At 36.5% G+C, this 18,938-nt stretch overlaps 1 protein-coding gene across 1 annotated transcript; it reads right to left on the bottom strand.

The window, feature by feature from the left end:
- Position 1: 1 nt before the first annotated feature.
- Positions 2–18,822, bottom strand: LOC6547967 (protein tamozhennic). Its single transcript, XM_015156041.2, has 5 exons — positions 18,211–18,822; positions 3,593–3,754; positions 3,336–3,535; positions 2,013–3,272; positions 2–1,943 (listed from the first exon to the last, which is right to left on the bottom strand). The coding sequence occupies exons 2-5, from the start codon at positions 3,714–3,716 to the stop codon at positions 1,146–1,148; spliced, it is 2,382 nt and encodes a 793-aa protein (XP_015011527.1). The 5' UTR covers positions 3,717–3,754; positions 18,211–18,822; the 3' UTR covers positions 2–1,145.
- Between the last annotated feature and the right edge of the window lie 116 nt (positions 18,823–18,938).

Below are 18,938 nucleotides of genomic sequence, written 5' to 3'. Positions count from 1 at the left end.
ATGTCAAAATTGTATTTTTATTGTTATGTTTTTTGTTAGGGAGTTTAGGAAGAGCTGCCGCTAAATTCATTCGGTAATAGTATGCAAAGTTATGTAATAAAATGGTTTGAGCGAAGGTTGTGCCTAAATGGCCTTGGTGAAATTTCTTGGTTTCATTTCAACGATTCAATCCTCAATCGGTCTAATGTCTAGATATATTCCTTCGGTTTGCTGGCCATGGCATATACAGAAAGGTGTTTGGAACTCGAAACGTTAACAGAGGTGTACAAAAAATACAATAAACTATGCAACATAGAGCAATAGGTACGTGGTATCGCTTACAAAAATATCTCGAGTGCTTTCGATTCTACTACCGGGATGCTTCAACAGGAAACAAGAGTAACATTTAACAAACAAATGGCTTTGGGAATTGTCACATAGCTTGGGTGGGTGGGATGATGTGGCACTCTGTCCATGGGGCACCACTGCGTTCTCGTAAAATGTGAATCAAAAACTTCAAGTTTACAACCCGTACCAGTTCTGTTCGACTTATTATGTTGCGTTATGCGTAGCTCGGTTCTTCGAATTGAAATCGCTTATGTTACGGCTATAGGTTTATTATCTATGCAAGATTGTTATATAACTCTATGTACTCTGATTTACTGTCGAAAATACGTATTGTGAATGCAACTATTAGCATAAGGTATAATTATCAGTTGATTTCCTAGAAAACTTCCAAGTTCGAATTTCACTCTCTCGCTCCTCGCGTCGCATGCACACGTACAAATATATAAATGTCTATATGCTGTATATGTATATATATAATATAGATGACTTATACAGGGAGGCACGTAATTTGAAACAGAAGCGCCCTTAACAATGGGAAACAATCTAAAACTAATTAAAGCGTGTGTTTACGAGTAGGGGTAACTAATTAGAATACTTCGTATGTACAGGCTGCAGTCCCATCTGCATCAACCGTCTGCAGCTCCATCCGCTGATCCAAGGAGCCGAATGCGGATAACAAAGGGTTGCCTGCCATCGAACGACGACGACTTCGAGACTAGATCTTGGAGACACGCGCACAGGCTTACATTGGTCGTATAAAAAATATATGAAGCTATACACTGTTTGTATCACTAACGAGGGTTCCGTTGCACTGCATCCTACACGCAGGTCGAGGATGCGTGCGACACACTGGCCGCTGCGGCCGCAGCTGCAGCCGCCGTGGAGGAAGCCGCCGAGGCGGCCTCCAGGTTGAAGTCCTTGCTGCGGCAGCACATCTCGCAGATCCGCTTGGTGTCCGGATTGAGGAACGTGCAGAAGCTGCAGCTCCACTCGTTCGGACTGGTCACAATCAGCTGTGGGGACACAGTCGGCGGCTGCTTGGGCACAGCTCCCGTGCGGTTCCTTGACCCGGTACCCCGATTGTCCACGACGGCCGTCTTCAAGGCGGACTTGACCTTCTTAACACCGGCACTGCTGCTATTGGGCAGAGGACTGGGTGCAGGAGCTTGCACCACCTTTGCCTCGCGTCGCCCCGTCCCGGATTTCTTTTCTAGCGTGCGCGCCTTCTCTCCATTTGTGGGCTTCGTGGGCTCGCGGCGCTTCTCCGCCGGAGGAGCTGTACCTCCGTTCGTTATGGCCAGCGAGTCTAGGTCCAAGCTCTGCACTAGCAGGTCCTCGCGGTCACCCAGATCCTTGGTGTAGCCCGAACGCTCGAGGTTCTTGAATACATAGTTCCAGGACTCGAAACTGCCGACGCCCTCCTGCACTTTGGGCATCAGAGGTGGCGAACTACTGTCCAGGGCCACAAATCCATCCAGACTAGCCGAATCGTAACTGTTCATGTCCGAAATGGTGGTGGGTATATCACGTTCGTTGCCGGACCGCTTCGCTGGAGCCGTTCGACTAGTCCGCTCCTTCAATTCCTTGTGCATCTTGCGATTATTGTCCATGGTGTTCTGTTCAAAGAATCAGATAACCATATGTAAGCAATATATACCTATGATCATGACATTAATAAAACTCACTTGCTTTTCCGCTGATCGCGGATGTTTGTCAGTCGAATTAATGCCCCCCGCCTCGGCTAACGCCCGCATACGGCTGCTCTTTGGAACTGGCCGGGCGTAAATGTACATGTCCTGGCCGGTCGGCGGCGGCGCCTGTGGAAGCGTGGTGGGCAGGTCGTAGCCTCCGTAGGTGGCGTACATGGCTGCCGGATTCCCCCGCATGCTTGGCTGCACTTGCCCCCTCAGCTCGGCATACTGCGGATCGTAGTCGTGCGTTCCAAAGTCATGCTGGGTCAGATGTGCTCGATCGTCAAAGTCAATGAGGTGGTGATCCGGCGGATAGGTGCTCTGGCGGTGCTGCATGGCCGCCAAGGCAGCGGCGGCAGCTGCAGAAGTGCTCGGCTGGCGACGGTGGAAATCGCAGCTGTGGGCTGGGCCCGTTTTTCCCAGCGTGGCGTACATGTTCGCATGCTGTCCATTGCCATAAAGGTCGGCGGGCGAGGCATACGGTGCATTCAGCTGGCTGGAGATGTTGTACGGCAGCGGATAGCGGTTTCCCGGCGCATTGTAGGCTCCAGCCACGGCCGCGTATGAGGCACTGCTGCCCATGCTCAGGCCATCCAGGCAGTCATAGGGCGCCTCGTAGACGTGGGGCAGCTGACACTGCTGCTGGAGCTGCTGGTCGAAGGAGTGGCGGTGAGGCAGATGGGCATGTGGCTCCTGGTAGTGCTCCAGGCTGCGAGAATGCGTCATCAGCGGACCAGGCAGATGTGGCTGCTGCGGCGGAGCCGCTGGGTAAGGCGGCAGATACTTTCCCGCCTCGTTCAGCCCATTTGGATGCAGGGCGCAAGTGCCAGAGCTGCTGGGATGATGGGCTACGTTGTTGCCGCGCATAGCGCAGCCAGCTGGCGCCACATTGCTGTATGTGTTCTCCTGCATTGGTGGCTGCTCCTTGCGCACACGTTTCTCACTCAGCTGCCTGAGCATCTCTTTAATGGTCGTGGAAGTTCCACCTACATAGCGCTCGCGGAACTGCAAGATGTCCTTCCAAGTACAGCTGTATCCCGCTGCCGTGACTCCCGCGTAGATGTGCTTCATGATCTGGCACTCCACGTACGCGGCCATTGCATCGCGTGAAACATTCGTCACCTGATCCGGACAGATGGGACCCTCGAGGACGAAGGTGTCCTCGGCAGTCCTGCGATAGCCCATGGCCAGGAAGAGTTGCTCCGCGTCCAGCAGGCGGGATTGGATGTCGTGCTGAAAGCATCCCGAATAGGTCTGCAGAAAGATGGTTTATTGAGTTAGAAGCGGCTATTTAACGTATAAATTTCCATAATCCACCTTGAGAGTTCGGTACTCCTTACGCCAGGGCTTCGTAAACAGGTTGTTGGCATACTGGCTGATGGTCTCGAAGGCTACGATGGCGTTCTGGGCCGAAAAGTCGGGCAGCTCGAGCACAGACCTCCGCAGGACATGCCCTGTTTCCGGCAGAAAGAACTTGCGATCGTGCTGCACCACGCAGAGGAACTCCTTCAGGCAGCCTGCAAAATGCGGATTGCTAAGTTCCATTTGGGACAACGATAAGGCGAAGAACTCACCCTCCAGCTGCTTGCGCTCCTCGAGCTTCTGTATGCTCTCCTCCGTCTCGAGGAACATCCAGTGGCGCCGGAGAATCTCATCCCACAGATCGGGGATGAGGTCGCGCGGCACGAAATCTGACATCTCGGGCTAAGGACTCTCATTCAAGGCGCCTCCGGCTCCTGCAAAACAAGAACGCAAGGTTACACTACGGCAAACATCTCGAGAGCGCAGAGCACGCCATCATGGCTATTGATTTTCTACCAGGGGGTGGGGATGCACTTCTCTGGCATGAATCACCCGATTCACATCCTTCCCCGCATGACGCACGCCATCGTGGCATGGAGCAAATAAATAAACAACTAACTGGGTTCCAATGGAGTAACAATAAGTGGTTAGATAAGACCAAACAATGGGCTCCATTGGCGCCCGTCATCGATAGTGGCATTCCCGACTCCTTATCAATTTCCTCCCAGTCAGCGGAGCACCCAAGCAACCAGTAGTTGCCCCTCGCCGACAGAATCAGTTGACAACAAAAAGTTCCCGGAACGCTAACCTGTGATTACGTTTACTGTTCTCGAGCAGCCATTTATTCCATTGCAGTGGATGCTGAGTTATTGGCGGGGAGAAAAGCTGTTAGAGGTGGTTTCCCGGAATTTTAGAAACTAGAAGCTGCGTCTGTTTACAATCAATGGTAGTTGTATACATTACTTTTACTCTACGAGTAACGGCTATAATTACAAAAAAATTCAATTTAAAATATGTTCTACATTTCAATGCAGATTTGTAGAGAATTGCGCCAGAAACATTTAGAGGTATTCCACTTCAAAATCCGATTAAAATAAGTTGAGTTATGGAGTTTAGAACTTCAGACTTGGGCCATTTTTTACATTGTTTTGAATTTCTACATCAGAAAAATGACAAAAAAAATAAAAAAAAATATATTTCTAAATTTGAATGCAGTTCTTTAGAGAATTGCGATAGAAACATTTAGAGGTATGACACTTCAAATTCCGATTAAGATAATTTGAGTTATGGACTTTTGAACTTCAGTCTTGGGTCATTTTTGAATTTCTATAACATCATTTCTGAACATCACACACCAGAAAAATGACAAAAAAATGTTGAAAAAATAAATTTCCAAATTTGAATGCAGATTTTTAGAGAATTGCTCCAGAAACATTTAAAGGTATGCCACTTCAAAATCCCATTAAGATAAGTTGAGTTATGGAGTTTAGAACTTCAGTTTTGGGTCATTTTTGAATTTCTATAACATCACACACCAGAAAAATGACAAAAAAATGTTGAAAAAATAAATTTCCAAATTTGAATGCAGATTTTTAGAGAATTTCTCCAGAAACATTTAGAGGTATGCCACTTCAAATTCCGATTAAGATAAGTTGAGCTATGGACTTTTGAACTTCAGTTTTGGGTCATTTTTGAATTTCTATAACATCACACACCAGAAAAATTACAAAAAAATGTTGAAAAAATAAATTTCCAAATTTGAATGCAGATTTTTAGAGAATTGATCCAGAAACATTTAGAGGTATGCCACTTCAAATTCCGATTAAGATAAGTTGAGTTATGGAGTTTAGAACTTCAGTTTTGGGTCATTTTTGAATTTCTATAACATCACACACCAGAAAAATGACAAAAAAATGTTGAAAAAATAAATTTCCAAATTTGAATGCAGATTTTTAGAGAATTGATCCAGAAACATTTAGAGGTATGCCACTTCAAATTCCGATTAAGATAAGTTGAGTTATGGACTTTTGAACTTCAGTCTTGAGTCATTTTTGAATTTCTATAACATCACACACCAGAAAAATTATAAAAAAATGTTGAAAAAAAAAATTTCCAAATTTGAATGCAGATTTTTAGAGAATTGCTCCAGAAACATTTAGAGGTATGCCACTTCAAAGTCCGATTAAAATAAGTTGAGTTATGGAGTTTAGAACTTCAGACTTGGGCCATTTTTTACATTGTTTTGAATTTCTACATCAGAAAAATGACAAAAAAATAAAAAAAAATATATTTCTAAATTTGAATGCAGTTTTTTAGAGAATTGCGATAGAAACATTTAGAGGTATGCCACTTCAAATTCCGATTAAGATAATTTGAGTTATGGACTTTTGAACTTCAGTCTTGGGTCATTTTTGAATTTCTATAACATCATTTCTGAACATCACACACCAGAAAAATGACAAAAAAATGTTGAAAAAATAAATTTCCAAATTTGAATGCAGATTTTTAGAGAATTGCTCCAGAAACATTTAAAGGTATGCCACTTCAAATTCCGATTAGGATAAGTTGAGTTATGGACTTTAGAACTTCGTTCTTGGGTCATTTTTGAATTTCTATAACATCACACACCAGAAAAATGACAAAAAAATGTTGAAAAAATAAATTTCCAAATTTGAATGCAGATTTTTAGAGAATTGCTCCAGAAACATTTAGAGGTATGCCACTTCAAAATCCCATTAAGATAAGTTGAGTTATGGAGTTTAGAACTTCAGTTTTGGGTCATTTTTGAATTTCTATAACATCACACACCAGAAAAATGATAAAAAAATGTTGAAAAAAAAAATTTCCAAATTTGAATGCAGATTTTTAGAGAATTGCTCCAGAAACATTTAGAGGTATTCCACTTCAAAGTCCGATTAAAATAAGTTGAGTTATGGAGTTTAGAACTTCAGACTTGGGCCATTTTTTACATTGTTTTGAATTTCTACATCAGAAAAATGACAAAAAAAATAAAAAAAAATATATTTCTAAATTTGAATGCAGTTTTTTAGAGAATTGCGATAGAAACATTTAGAGGTATGCCACTTCAAATTCCGATTAAGATAATTTGAGTTATGGACTTTTGAACTTCAGTCTTGGGTCATTTTTGAATTTCTATAACATCATTTCTGAACATCACACACCAGAAAAATGACAAAAAAATGTTGAAAAAATAAATTTCCAAATTTGAATGCAGATTTTTAGAGAATTGCTCCAGAAACATTTAAAGGTATGCCACTTCAAATTCCGATTAGGATAAGTTGAGTTATGGACTTTAGAACTTCGTTCTTGGGTCATTTTTGAATTTCTATAACATCACACACCAGAAAAATGACAAAAAAATGTTGAAAAAATAAATTTCCAAATTTGAATGCAGATTTTTAGAGAATTGCTCCAGAAACATTTAGAGGTATGCCAATTCAAAATCCCATTAAGATAAGTTGAGTTATGGAGTTTAGAACTTCAGTTTTGGGTCATTTTTGAATTTCTATAACATCACACACCAGAAAAATTACAAAAAAATGTTGAAAAAATAAATTTCCAAATTTGAATGCAGTTTTTTAGAGAATTGCGACAGAAACATTTAGAGGTATTCCACTTCAAAGTCCGATTAAAATAAGTTGAGTTATGGAGTTTAGAACTTCAGACTTGGGCCATTTTTTACATTGTTTTGAATTTCTACATCAGAAAAATGACAAAAAAAATAAAAAAAAATATATTTCTAAATTTGAATGCAGTTTTTTAGAGAATTGCGATAGAAACATTTAGAGGTATGCCACTTCAAATTCCGATTAAGATAATTTGAGTTATGGACTTTTGAACTTCAGTCTTGGGTCATTTTTGAATTTCTATAACATCATTTCTGAACATCACACACCAGAAAAATGACAAAAAAATGTTGAAAAAATAAATTTCCAAATTTGAATGCAGATTTTTAGAGAATTGCTCCAGAAACATTTAGAGGTATGCCACTTCAAAATCCCATTAAGATAATATGAGTTAAGGAGTTTAGAACTTCAGTTTTGGGTCATTTTTGAATTTCTATAACATCACACACCAGAAAAATGACAAAAAAATGTTGAAAAAATAAATTTCCAAATTTGAATGCAGATTTTTAGAGAATTGATCCAGAAACATTTAGAGGTATGCCACTTCAAATTCCGATTAAGATAAGTTGAGTTATGGACTTTTGAACTTCAGTCTTGAGTCATTTTTGAATTTCTATAACATCACACACCAGAAAAATGATAAAAAAATGTTGAAAAAAAAAATTTCCAAATTTGAATGCAGATTTTTAGAGAATTGCTCCAGAAACATTTAGAGGTATGCCACTTCAAATTCCGATTAAGATAAGTTGAGCTATGGACTTTTGAACTTCAGTTTTGGGTCATTTTTGAATTTCTATAACATCACACACCAGAAAAATTACAAAAAAATGTTGAAAAAATAAATTTCCAAATTTGAATGCAGTTTTTTAGAGAATTGCGACAGAAACATTTAGAGGTATTCCACTTCAAAGTCCGATTAAAATAAGTTGAGTTATGGAGTTTAGAACTTCAGACTTGGGCCATTTTTTACATTGTTTTGAATTTCTACATCAGAAAAATGACAAAAAAAATAAAAAAAAAATATATTTCTAAATTTGAATGCAGATTTTTAGAGAATTGCTCCAGAAACATTTAAAGGTATGCCACTTCAAATTCCGATTAGGATAAGTTGAGTTATGGACTTTAGAACTTCGTTCTTGGGTCATTTTTGAATTTCTATAACATCACACACCAGAAAAATGATAAAAAAATGTTGAAAAAAAAAATTTCCAAATTTGAATGCAGATTTTTAGAGAATTGCTCCAGAAACATTTAGAGGTATGCCACTTCAAAGTCCGATTAAAATAAGTTGAGTTATGGAGTTTAGAACTTCAGTTTTGGGTCATTTTTGAATTTCTATAACATCACACACCAGAAAAATGACAAAAAAATGTTGAAAAAATAAATTTCCAAATTTGAATGCAGATTTTTAGAGAATTGCTCCAGAAACATTTAAAGGTATGCCACTTCAAAATCCCATTAAGATAAGTTGAGTTATGGAGTTTAGAACTTCAGTTTTGGGTCATTTTTGAATTTCTATAACATCACACACCAGAAAAATGACAAAAAAATGTTGAAAAAATAAATTTCCAAATTTGAATGCAGATTTTTAGAGAATTTCTCCAGAAACATTTAGAGGTATGCCACTTCAAATTCCGATTAAGATAAGTTGAGCTATGGACTTTTGAACTTCAGTTTTGGGTCATTTTTGAATTTCTATAACATCACACACCAGAAAAATTACAAAAAAATGTTGAAAAAATAAATTTCCAAATTTGAATGCAGATTTTTAGAGAATTGATCCAGAAACATTTAGAGGTATGCCACTTCAAATTCCGATTAAGATAAGTTGAGTTATGGAGTTTAGAACTTCAGTTTTGGGTCATTTTTGAATTTCTATAACATCACACACCAGAAAAATGACAAAAAAATGTTGAAAAAATAAATTTCCAAATTTGAATGCAGATTTTTAGAGAATTGATCCAGAAACATTTAGAGGTATGCCACTTCAAATTCCGATTAAGATAAGTTGAGTTATGGACTTTTGAACTTCAGTCTTGAGTCATTTTTGAATTTCTATAACATCACACACCAGAAAAATGATAAAAAAATGTTGAAAAAAAAAATGTCCAAATTTGAATGCAGATTTTTAGAGAATTGCTCCAGAAACATTTAGAGGTATGCCACTTCAAAGTCCGATTAAAATAAGTTGAGTTATGGAGTTTAGAACTTCAGACTTGGGCCATTTTTTACATTGTTTTGAATTTCTACATCAGAAAAATGACAAAAAAATAAAAAAAAATATATTTCTAAATTTGAATGCAGTTTTTTAGAGAATTGCGATAGAAACATTTAGAGGTATGCCACTTCAAATTCCGATTAAGATAATTTGAGTTATGGACTTTTGAACTTCAGTCTTGGGTCATTTTTGAATTTCTATAACATCATTTCTGAACATCACACACCAGAAAAATGACAAAAAAATGTTGAAAAAATAAATTTCCAAATTTGAATGCAGATTTTTAGAGAATTGCTCCAGAAACATTTAAAGGTATGCCACTTCAAATTCCGATTAGGATAAGTTGAGTTATGGACTTTAGAACTTCGTTCTTGGGTCATTTTTGAATTTCTATAACATCACACACCAGAAAAATGACAAAAAAATGTTGAAAAAATAAATTTCCAAATTTGAATGCAGATTTTTAGAGAATTGCTCCAGAAACATTTAGAGGTATGCCACTTCAAAATCCCATTAAGATAAGTTGAGTTATGGAGTTTAGAACTTCAGTTTTGGGTCATTTTTGAATTTCTATAACATCACACACCAGAAAAATGATAAAAAAATGTTGAAAAAAAAAATTTCCAAATTTGAATGCAGATTTTTAGAGAATTGCTCCAGAAACATTTAGAGGTATTCCACTTCAAAGTCCGATTAAAATAAGTTGAGTTATGGAGTTTAGAACTTCAGACTTGGGCCATTTTTTACATTGTTTTGAATTTCTACATCAGAAAAATGACAAAAAAAATAAAAAAAAATATATTTCTAAATTTGAATGCAGTTTTTTAGAGAATTGCGATAGAAACATTTAGAGGTATGCCACTTCAAATTCCGATTAAGATAATTTGAGTTATGGACTTTTGAACTTCAGTCTTGGGTCATTTTTGAATTTCTATAACATCATTTCTGAACATCACACACCAGAAAAATGACAAAAAAATGTTGAAAAAATAAATTTCCAAATTTGAATGCAGATTTTTAGAGAATTGCTCCAGAAACATTTAAAGGTATGCCACTTCAAATTCCGATTAGGATAAGTTGAGTTATGGACTTTAGAACTTCGTTCTTGGGTCATTTTTGAATTTCTATAACATCACACACCAGAAAAATGACAAAAAAATGTTGAAAAAATAAATTTCCAAATTTGAATGCAGATTTTTAGAGAATTGCTCCAGAAACATTTAGAGGTATGCCACTTCAAAATCCCATTAAGATAAGTTGAGTTATGGAGTTTAGAACTTCAGTTTTGGGTCATTTTTGAATTTCTATAACATCACACACCAGAAAAATGATAAAAAAATGTTGAAAAAAAAAATTTCCAAATTTGAATGCAGATTTTTAGAGAATTGCTCCAGAAACATTTAGAGGTATGCCACTTCAAATTCCGATTAAGATAAGTTGAGCTATGGACTTTTGAACTTCAGTTTTGGGTCATTTTTGAATTTCTATAACATCACACACCAGAAAAATTACAAAAAAATGTTGAAAAAATAAATTTCCAAATTTGAATGCAGTTTTTTAGAGAATTGCGACAGAAACATTTAGAGGTATTCCACTTCAAAGTCCGATTAAAATAAGTTGAGTTATGGAGTTTAGAACTTCAGACTTGGGCCATTTTTTACATTGTTTTGAATTTCTACATCAGAAAAATGACAAAAAAAATAAAAAAAAATATATTTCTAAATTTGAATGCAGTTTTTTAGAGAATTGCGATAGAAACATTTAGAGGTATGCCACTTCAAATTCCGATTAAGATAATTTGAGTTATGGACTTTTGAACTTCAGTCTTGGGTCATTTTTGAATTTCTATAACATCATTTCTGAACATCACACACCAGAAAAATGACAAAAAAATGTTGAAAAAATAAATTTCCAAATTTGAATGCAGATTTTTAGAGAATTGCTCCAGAAACATTTAGAGGTATGCCACTTCAAAATCCCATTAAGATAATATGAGTTAAGGAGTTTAGAACTTCAGTTTTGGGTCATTTTTGAATTTCTATAACATCACACACCAGAAAAATGACAAAAAAATGTTGAAAAAATAAATTTCCAAATTTGAATGCAGATTTTTAGAGAATTGATCCAGAAACATTTAGAGGTATGCCACTTCAAATTCCGATTAAGATAAGTTGAGTTATGGACTTTTGAACTTCAGTCTTGAGTCATTTTTGAATTTCTATAACATCACACACCAGAAAAATGATAAAAAAATGTTGAAAAAAAAAATTTCCAAATTTGAATGCAGATTTTTAGAGAATTGCTCCAGAAACATTTAGAGGTATGCCACTTCAAATTCCGATTAAGATAAGTTGAGCTATGGACTTTTGAACTTCAGTTTTGGGTCATTTTTGAATTTCTATAACATCACACACCAGAAAAATTACAAAAAAATGTTGAAAAAATAAATTTCCAAATTTGAATGCAGTTTTTTAGAGAATTGCGACAGAAACATTTAGAGGTATTCCACTTCAAAGTCCGATTAAAATAAGTTGAGTTATGGAGTTTAGAACTTCAGACTTGGGCCATTTTTTACATTGTTTTGAATTTCTACATCAGAAAAATGACAAAAAAAATAAAAAAAAAATATATTTCTAAATTTGAATGCAGATTTTTAGAGAATTGCTCCAGAAACATTTAAAGGTATGCCACTTCAAATTCCGATTAGGATAAGTTGAGTTATGGACTTTAGAACTTCGTTCTTGGGTCATTTTTGAATTTCTATAACATCACACACCAGAAAAATGACAAAAAAATGTTGAAAAAATAAATTTCCAAATTTGAATGCAGATTTTTAGAGAATTGCTCCAGAAACATTTAGAGGTATGCCACTTCAAAATCCCATTAAGATAAGTTGAGTTATGGAGTTTAGAACTTCAGTTTTGGGTCATTTTTGAATTTCTATAACATCACACACCAGAAAAATGATAAAATAATGTTGAAAAAAAAAATTTCCAAATTTGAATGCAGATTTTTAGAGAATTGCTCCAGAAACATTTAGAGGTATGCCACTTCAAATTCCGATTAAGATAAGTTGAGCTATGGACTTTTGAACTTCAGTTTTGGGTCATTGTTGAATTTCTATAACATCACACACCAGAAAAATTACAAAAAAATGTTGAAAAAATAAATTTCCAAATTTGAATGCAGATTTTTAGAGAATTGCGACAGAAACATTTAGAGGTATTCCACTTCAATGTCCGATTAAAATAAGTTGAGTTATGGAGTTTAGAACTTCAGACTTGGGCCATTTTTTACATTGTTTTGAATTTCTACATCAGAAAAATGACAAAAAAAATAAAAAAAAATATATTTCTAAATTTGAATGCAGTTTTTTAGAGAATTGCGATAGAAACATTTAGAGGTATGCCACTTCAAATTCCGATTAAGATAATTTGAGTTATGGACTTTTGAACTTCAGTCTTGGGTCATTTTTGAATTTCTATAACATCATTTCTGAACATCACACACCAGAAAAATGACAAAAAAATGTTGAAAAAATAAATTTCCAAATTTGAATGCAGATTTTTAGAGAATTGCTCCAGAAACATTTAGAGGTATGCCACTTCAAAATCCCATTAAGATAATATGAGTTAAGGAGTTTAGAACTTCAGTTTTGGGTCATTTTTGAATTTCTATAACATCACACACCAGAAAAATGACAAAAAAATGTTGAAAAAATAAATTTCCAAATTTGAATGCAGATTTTTAGAGAATTGCTCCAGAAACATTTAGAGGTATGCCACTTCAAAATCCCATTAAGATAATATGAGTTATGGAGTTTAGAACTTCAGTTTTGGGTCATTTTTGAATTTCTATAACATCACACACCAGAAAAATGACAAAAAAATGTTGAAAAAATAAATTTCCAAATTTGAATGCAGATTTTTAGAGAATTGATCCAGAAACATTTAGAGGTATGCCACTTCAAATTCCGATTAAGATAAGTTGAGTTATGGACTTTTGAACTTCAGTCTTGAGTCATTTTTGAATTTCTATAACATCACACACCAGAAAAATGATAAAAAAATGTTGAAAAAAAAAATTTCCAAATTTGAATGCAGATTTTTAGAGAATTGCTCCAGAAACATTTAGAGGTATGCCACTTCAAATTCCGATTAAGATAAGTTGAGCTATGGACTTTTGAACTTCAGTTTTGGGTCATTTTTGAATTTCTATAACATCACACACCAGAAAAATGACAAAAAAATGTTGAAAAAATAAATTTCCAAATTTGAATGCAGTTTTTTAGAGAATTGCGACAGAAACATTTAGAGGTATTCCACTTCAAAGTCCGATTAAAATAAGTTGAGTTATGGAGTTTAGAACTTCAGACTTGGGCCATTTTTTACATTGTTTTGAATTTCTACATCAGAAAAATGACAAAAAAAATAAAAAAAAAATATATTTCTAAATTTGAATGCAGTTTTTTAGAGAATTGCGATAGAAACATTTAGAGGTATGCCACTTCAAATTCCGATTAAGATAATTTGAGTTATGGACTTTTGAACTTCAGTCTTGGGTCATTTTTGAATTTCTATAACATCATTTCTGAACATCACACACCAGAAAAATGACAAAAAAATGTTGAAAAAATAAATTTCCAAATTTGAATGCAGATTTTTAGAGAATTGCTCCAGAAACATTTAAAGGTATGCCACTTCAAATTCCGATTAGGATAAGTTGAGTTATGGACTTTAGAACTTCGTTCTTGGGTCATTTTTGAATTTCTATAACATCACACACCAGAAAAATGACAAAAAAATGTTGAAAAAATAAATTTCCAAATTTGAATGCAGATTTTTAGAGAATTGCTCCAGAAACATTTAGAGGTATGCCACTTCAAAATCCCATTAAGATAAGTTGAGTTATGGAGTTTAGAACTTCAGTTTTGGGTCATTTTTGAATTTCTATAACATCACAGACCAGAAAAATGATAAAAAAATGTTGAAAAAAAAAATTTCCAAATTTGAATGCAGATTTTTAGAGAATTGCTCCAGAAACATTTAGAGGTATGCCACTTCAAATTCCGATTAAGATAAGTTGAGCTATGGACTTTTGAACTTCAGTTTTGGGTCATTTTTGAATTTCTATAACATCACACACCAGAAAAATTACAAAAAAATGTTGAAAAAATAAATTTCCAAATTTGAATGCAGTTTTTTAGAGAATTGCGACAGAAACATTTAGAGGTATTCCACTTCAAAGTCCGATTAAAATAAGTTGAGTTATGGAGTTTAGAACTTCAGACTTGGGCCATTTTTTACATTGTTTTGAATTTCTACATCAGAAAAATGACAAAAAAAATAAAAAAAAATATATTTCTAAATTTGAATGCAGTTTTTTAGAGAATTGCGATAGAAACATTTAGAGGTATGCCACTTCAAATTCCCATTAAGATAATTTGAGTTATGGACTTTTGAACTTCAGTCTTGGGTCATTTTTGAATTTCTATAACATCATTTCTGAACATCACACACCAGAAAAATGACAAAAAAATGTTGAAAAAATAAATTTCCAAATTTGAATGCAGATTTTTAGAGAATTGCTCCAGAAACATTTAAAGGTATGCCACTTCAAATTCCGATTAGGATAAGTTGAGTTATGGACTTTAGAACTTCGTTCTTGGGTCATTTTTGAATTTCTAAACATCACACACCAGAAAAATGACAAAAAAATGTTGAAAAAATAAATTTCCAAATTTGAATGCAGATTTTTAGAGAATTGCTCCAGAAACATTTAGAGGTATGCCACTTCAAATTCCGATTAAGATAAGTTGAGTTATGGAGTTTAGAACTTCAGACTTGAGGCATTTTTTACATTGTTTTGAATTTCTACATCAGAAAAATTACAAAAAAAATAAAAAAAAATATATTTCTAAATTTGAATGCAGTTTTTTAGAGAATTGCGACAGAAACATTTAGAGGTATGCCACTTCAAATTCCGATTAGGATAAGTTGAGTTATGGACTTTAGAACTTCGTCTTGGGTCATTTTTGAATTTCTATAACATCACACACCAGAAAAATGACAAAAAAATGTTGAAAAAATAAATTTCCAAATTTGAATGCAGATTTTTAGATAATTGATCCAGAAACATTTAGAGGTATGCCACTTCAAATTCCGATTAGGATAAGTTGAGTTTTGGACTTTAGAACTTCGTCTTGGGTCATTTTTGAATTTCTATAACATCACACACCAGAAAAATGACAAAAAAATGTTGAAAAAATAAATTTCCAAATTTGAATGCAGATTTTTAGAGAATTGCTCCAGAAACATTTAGAGGTATGCCACTTCAAAATCCCATTAAGATAAGTTGAGTTATGGACTTTAGAACTTCGTCTTGGGTCATTTTTGAATTTCTATAACATCACACACCAGAAAAATGACAAAAAAATGTTGAAAAAATAAATTTCCAAATTTGAATGCAGATTTTTAGAGAATTGATCCAGAAACATTTAGAGGTATGCCACTTCAAATTCCGATTAAGATAAGTTGAGTTATGGACTTTTGAACTTCAGTTTTGGGTCATTTTTGAATTTCTATAACATCACACACCAGAAAAATGACAAAAAAATGTTGAAAAAATAAATTTCCAAATTTGAATGCAGATTTTTAGAGAATTGCTCTAGAAACATTTAGAGGTATGCCACTTCAAAATCCGATTAAGATAAGTTGAGTTATGGAGTTTAGAACTTCAGACTTGGGGCATTTTTTACATTGTTTTGAATTTCTACATCAGAAAAATTACAAAAAAAATAAAAAAAAAATATATTTCTAAATTTGAATGCAGTTTTTTAGAGAATTGCGACAGAAACATTTAGAGGTATGCCACTTCAAAATCCGATTAAGATAAGTTGAGTTATGGAGTTTAGAACTTCAGACTTGGGGCATTTTTTAAAAACGGACGGACATGGCAAGTTCGACACGGCTATTGATCCTGATCAAGAATATATGTACTTTATATGGTCGGAAACGATTCCTTCTGCCTGTTACATACTTTTCAACGAATCTAGTATACCCTCTACGAGTAACGGGTAAGTGTAAGAAATCAACTAAATGTGGCTGCGCGTCGTATATCATCGGTGAGTCATAAGGTCGGAAATGCTAGTCATGTACAATTTCAAGGCTTATCTATTATACGTGAAAATTAGTGAAGTAAATTCAGCAAGTGTAATAAGCCTAAGTAGGAGATAATGTCTAGGTTCGTCGTTTATAATACATCACAAATGATACTAGATAACGGCCAACCCTCTATCTATTAGCTTCACCTGGCAGATACTCCTCACAATAGGGTATTATCTGCCCGCTGACCCGAAAGAAAGCCCACAAGTGCTCGATAGGAACCCAGAAGCCCCTCGATGGCATCGCTTGGCCTTATCTCGTCCCTCGCCCCCAGAAACTGGAGAAGCGAGCCACTTGACTGGCTATCTCGATATTGATATCGGCTATCGGGGAGCCAAAGATCGTCCATTGGCCTTTGGCATTCGACGCAGTGTGAGTGGGGGAAATTTAAAACCCCGGAGAGGCACTACGTTGAACAACCTTGGGGAGTGACTCACTTGGCGTTCGGCGCTCCAATCAGAATGCGAATAGCAGCAAGGCGGGCGTGGAGAAACAAGTGCGGTGCAACTGAGTAAACAGCGAAGAGGGAGCAAGAGGAACCGAATAAACGGCGTGTGAGGGAGGACAGCATGAGGAGTGATAAGAGTATATCAAATATATCACAAAAGCTGACTTTCCTCTTCCTTTTGAGCCTCTATTATTTTATTTACTTATGCAATAACTTTGACGCCACACAGACTGACAATTTCCTGTTAGGTTGCTGAGGTTCCAGTCATACATATATCATTACTACTTTTTAATAATGCGATCCCAGAGTATGAATGAAAAAGGCCTTTTAAACAGTCAACCAATTAATGAGCAGAACATTGCATGTATGATGTCCTGAAATAGTGAATCAATTGAATATGCATGCAACTGATAGCTTTCCCAGTCCGCTGCGTTTAATTAATGTTTTCCAGCGCCGAAACAGCACACATTGTTGCTGGGAATGGGAAGGGGAAATGGAAAATGGGAAAGCGGGCCGAAGAAAGTCGAGCTTTCATGGGAACCCATAAATTCAGTGGCCAAATGAAGCAAGATGATTGCAGGGCGGATTAAAATCAATAGGCAGCATGCAGGTGATTGAGTGGGGGAATGCATGTAGTTACTTATTTACTACAGGCATATTCGCACTCAGGTGGTGATACATACATGGCATTTCGGCTGCTAATTGAATTTTTAATATTTATTGCCTGGCCAGGACACATGCCACTAGTAAATGCCTGCAGCCGAGTGAAAATGTCTCTTGATGGCCAGAGAATTCGTGTGCTGACATTACAATGGACGCAATATGGCAGGGATTTGAGGCGTTTATTGATTCAAGCAGCAGTCCAAGCCGAAGTCTGCACTGAGGCTGCCAAGGCATCGATTGGCCAGGACGAGGATGGACCGTGCAACAGTTTCGAGCCATGTGCCCTGGCTTGCCACAGATCCACCACACCATACTTATGCATATACATACATTTACTGGCTGTCAGGGGCGATTATGCATATACATTTGGACATACATATATGAGTCTGCCTACCGGCAACCGATGGCAGGGTGCTCCCATTCTTATTTTCAGCAATGCGGCACTAAATTTAGCAAATAAAAGCTCACCCGGCTCTTTCTTTGGCAGCCAGAAAGCAAGCTGATGCCAGGGGCTTCGAAGGGGGGATACCCAGTACCATTACAGTGCGGTATTTCTTATTCATATACCTAGCCTTCCCGTAATATTTGCAAAACACACACCACACACAGTTTTCTCTCTGTGCACGTGTACAGTGAACACTTGTTCATCGAACATCTGGTGTTCACTTTTAAGCCAGCTCGTTCACTCGCCCACAAAAGCACACGTGATACCCTGTAATCCGAAACCAGGAAGCATCCGCCTCAGACTTACGCAAATGCCCAGTGGTCTGCTGGTTGCTCGACTCTCATTTTTGCATTTTCCTCCGGAAAAGTCCGCGCGCTGGAAAAGTCAACACAAGTTCACCTCTCCAAATTTGTGCGTGGGTGTGGGTGTGGGTGGAAGGTGGTAGGTGGACGATGGGCGGGGTGTGGGTGGCGATTCGAGAGGGGCGGAGCGTGGGTGGGTTTATTTTTAGCACTGCTGCGACGGAAACGCGATAAGTCGGAGACTTCTGCTTCCGCAATGTTGTTGTTTTCGCAGCCGTTATTATTAACAAATATTACGCTTTCCACGGGCTCTTCTTCTTGCTTGTTTGCGTTGACAAATCTCGCTGCGCTTTCACAATCACATCCAATCGGGGGAAACTCGTTTTTCCGCCCGTTTCTCGCCACTCACTCCTTCGTTTGTGAACCGTTTGCGTCCGCGTACAATGGGAAAATCTTCGTTTTTCACACGCGTTTATCACAACAGTAAATAAAACAGCAATTTAGCCAGATTAATCAGCACAGAGAGGAGAACTTTTAACCGTGAAAAATAACCGCATACTGAAGTGGCGAAAATCCGGGAGAACGCCACGGAAGAGTTCGCGGAAAATACCAAATCCATGGAACGGCATATAAGCTTTATTATCAGGGGCGTAGTAAAAGGCTACTATTTGTGTTAGCCACTCTCTAGAATTTTTAAATGCTTGATATTTTTGTGAAGTAAAGAATACTTTA

This window comes from Drosophila erecta, unplaced genomic scaffold, assembly GCF_003286155.1.
Source record: "Drosophila erecta strain 14021-0224.00,06,07 unplaced genomic scaffold, DereRS2 tig00000092-arrow-pilon, whole genome shotgun sequence".
NCBI classification, from domain to species: domain Eukaryota; kingdom Metazoa; phylum Arthropoda; class Insecta; order Diptera; family Drosophilidae; genus Drosophila; species Drosophila erecta.
This window is presented reverse-complemented; position numbering and strand designations above follow the sequence as displayed.

Excerpts from the sequence above, each read along its gene's own strand:
- LOC6547967 (XM_015156041.2), bottom strand. The coding sequence starts at position 3,716 with ATGTCAGATTTCGTGCCGCGCGACCTCATCCCCGATCTGTGGGATGAG. Across the intron at positions 3,536-3,592 it reads GGAGCGCAAGCAGCTGGAGG|GCTGCCTGAAGGAGTTCCTC; the intron begins GTGAGTTCTTCG and ends CGCATTTTGCAG. Across the intron at positions 3,273-3,335 it reads AGGAGTACCGAACTCTCAAG|ACCTATTCGGGATGCTTTCA; the intron begins GTGGATTATGGA and ends ATCTTTCTGCAG.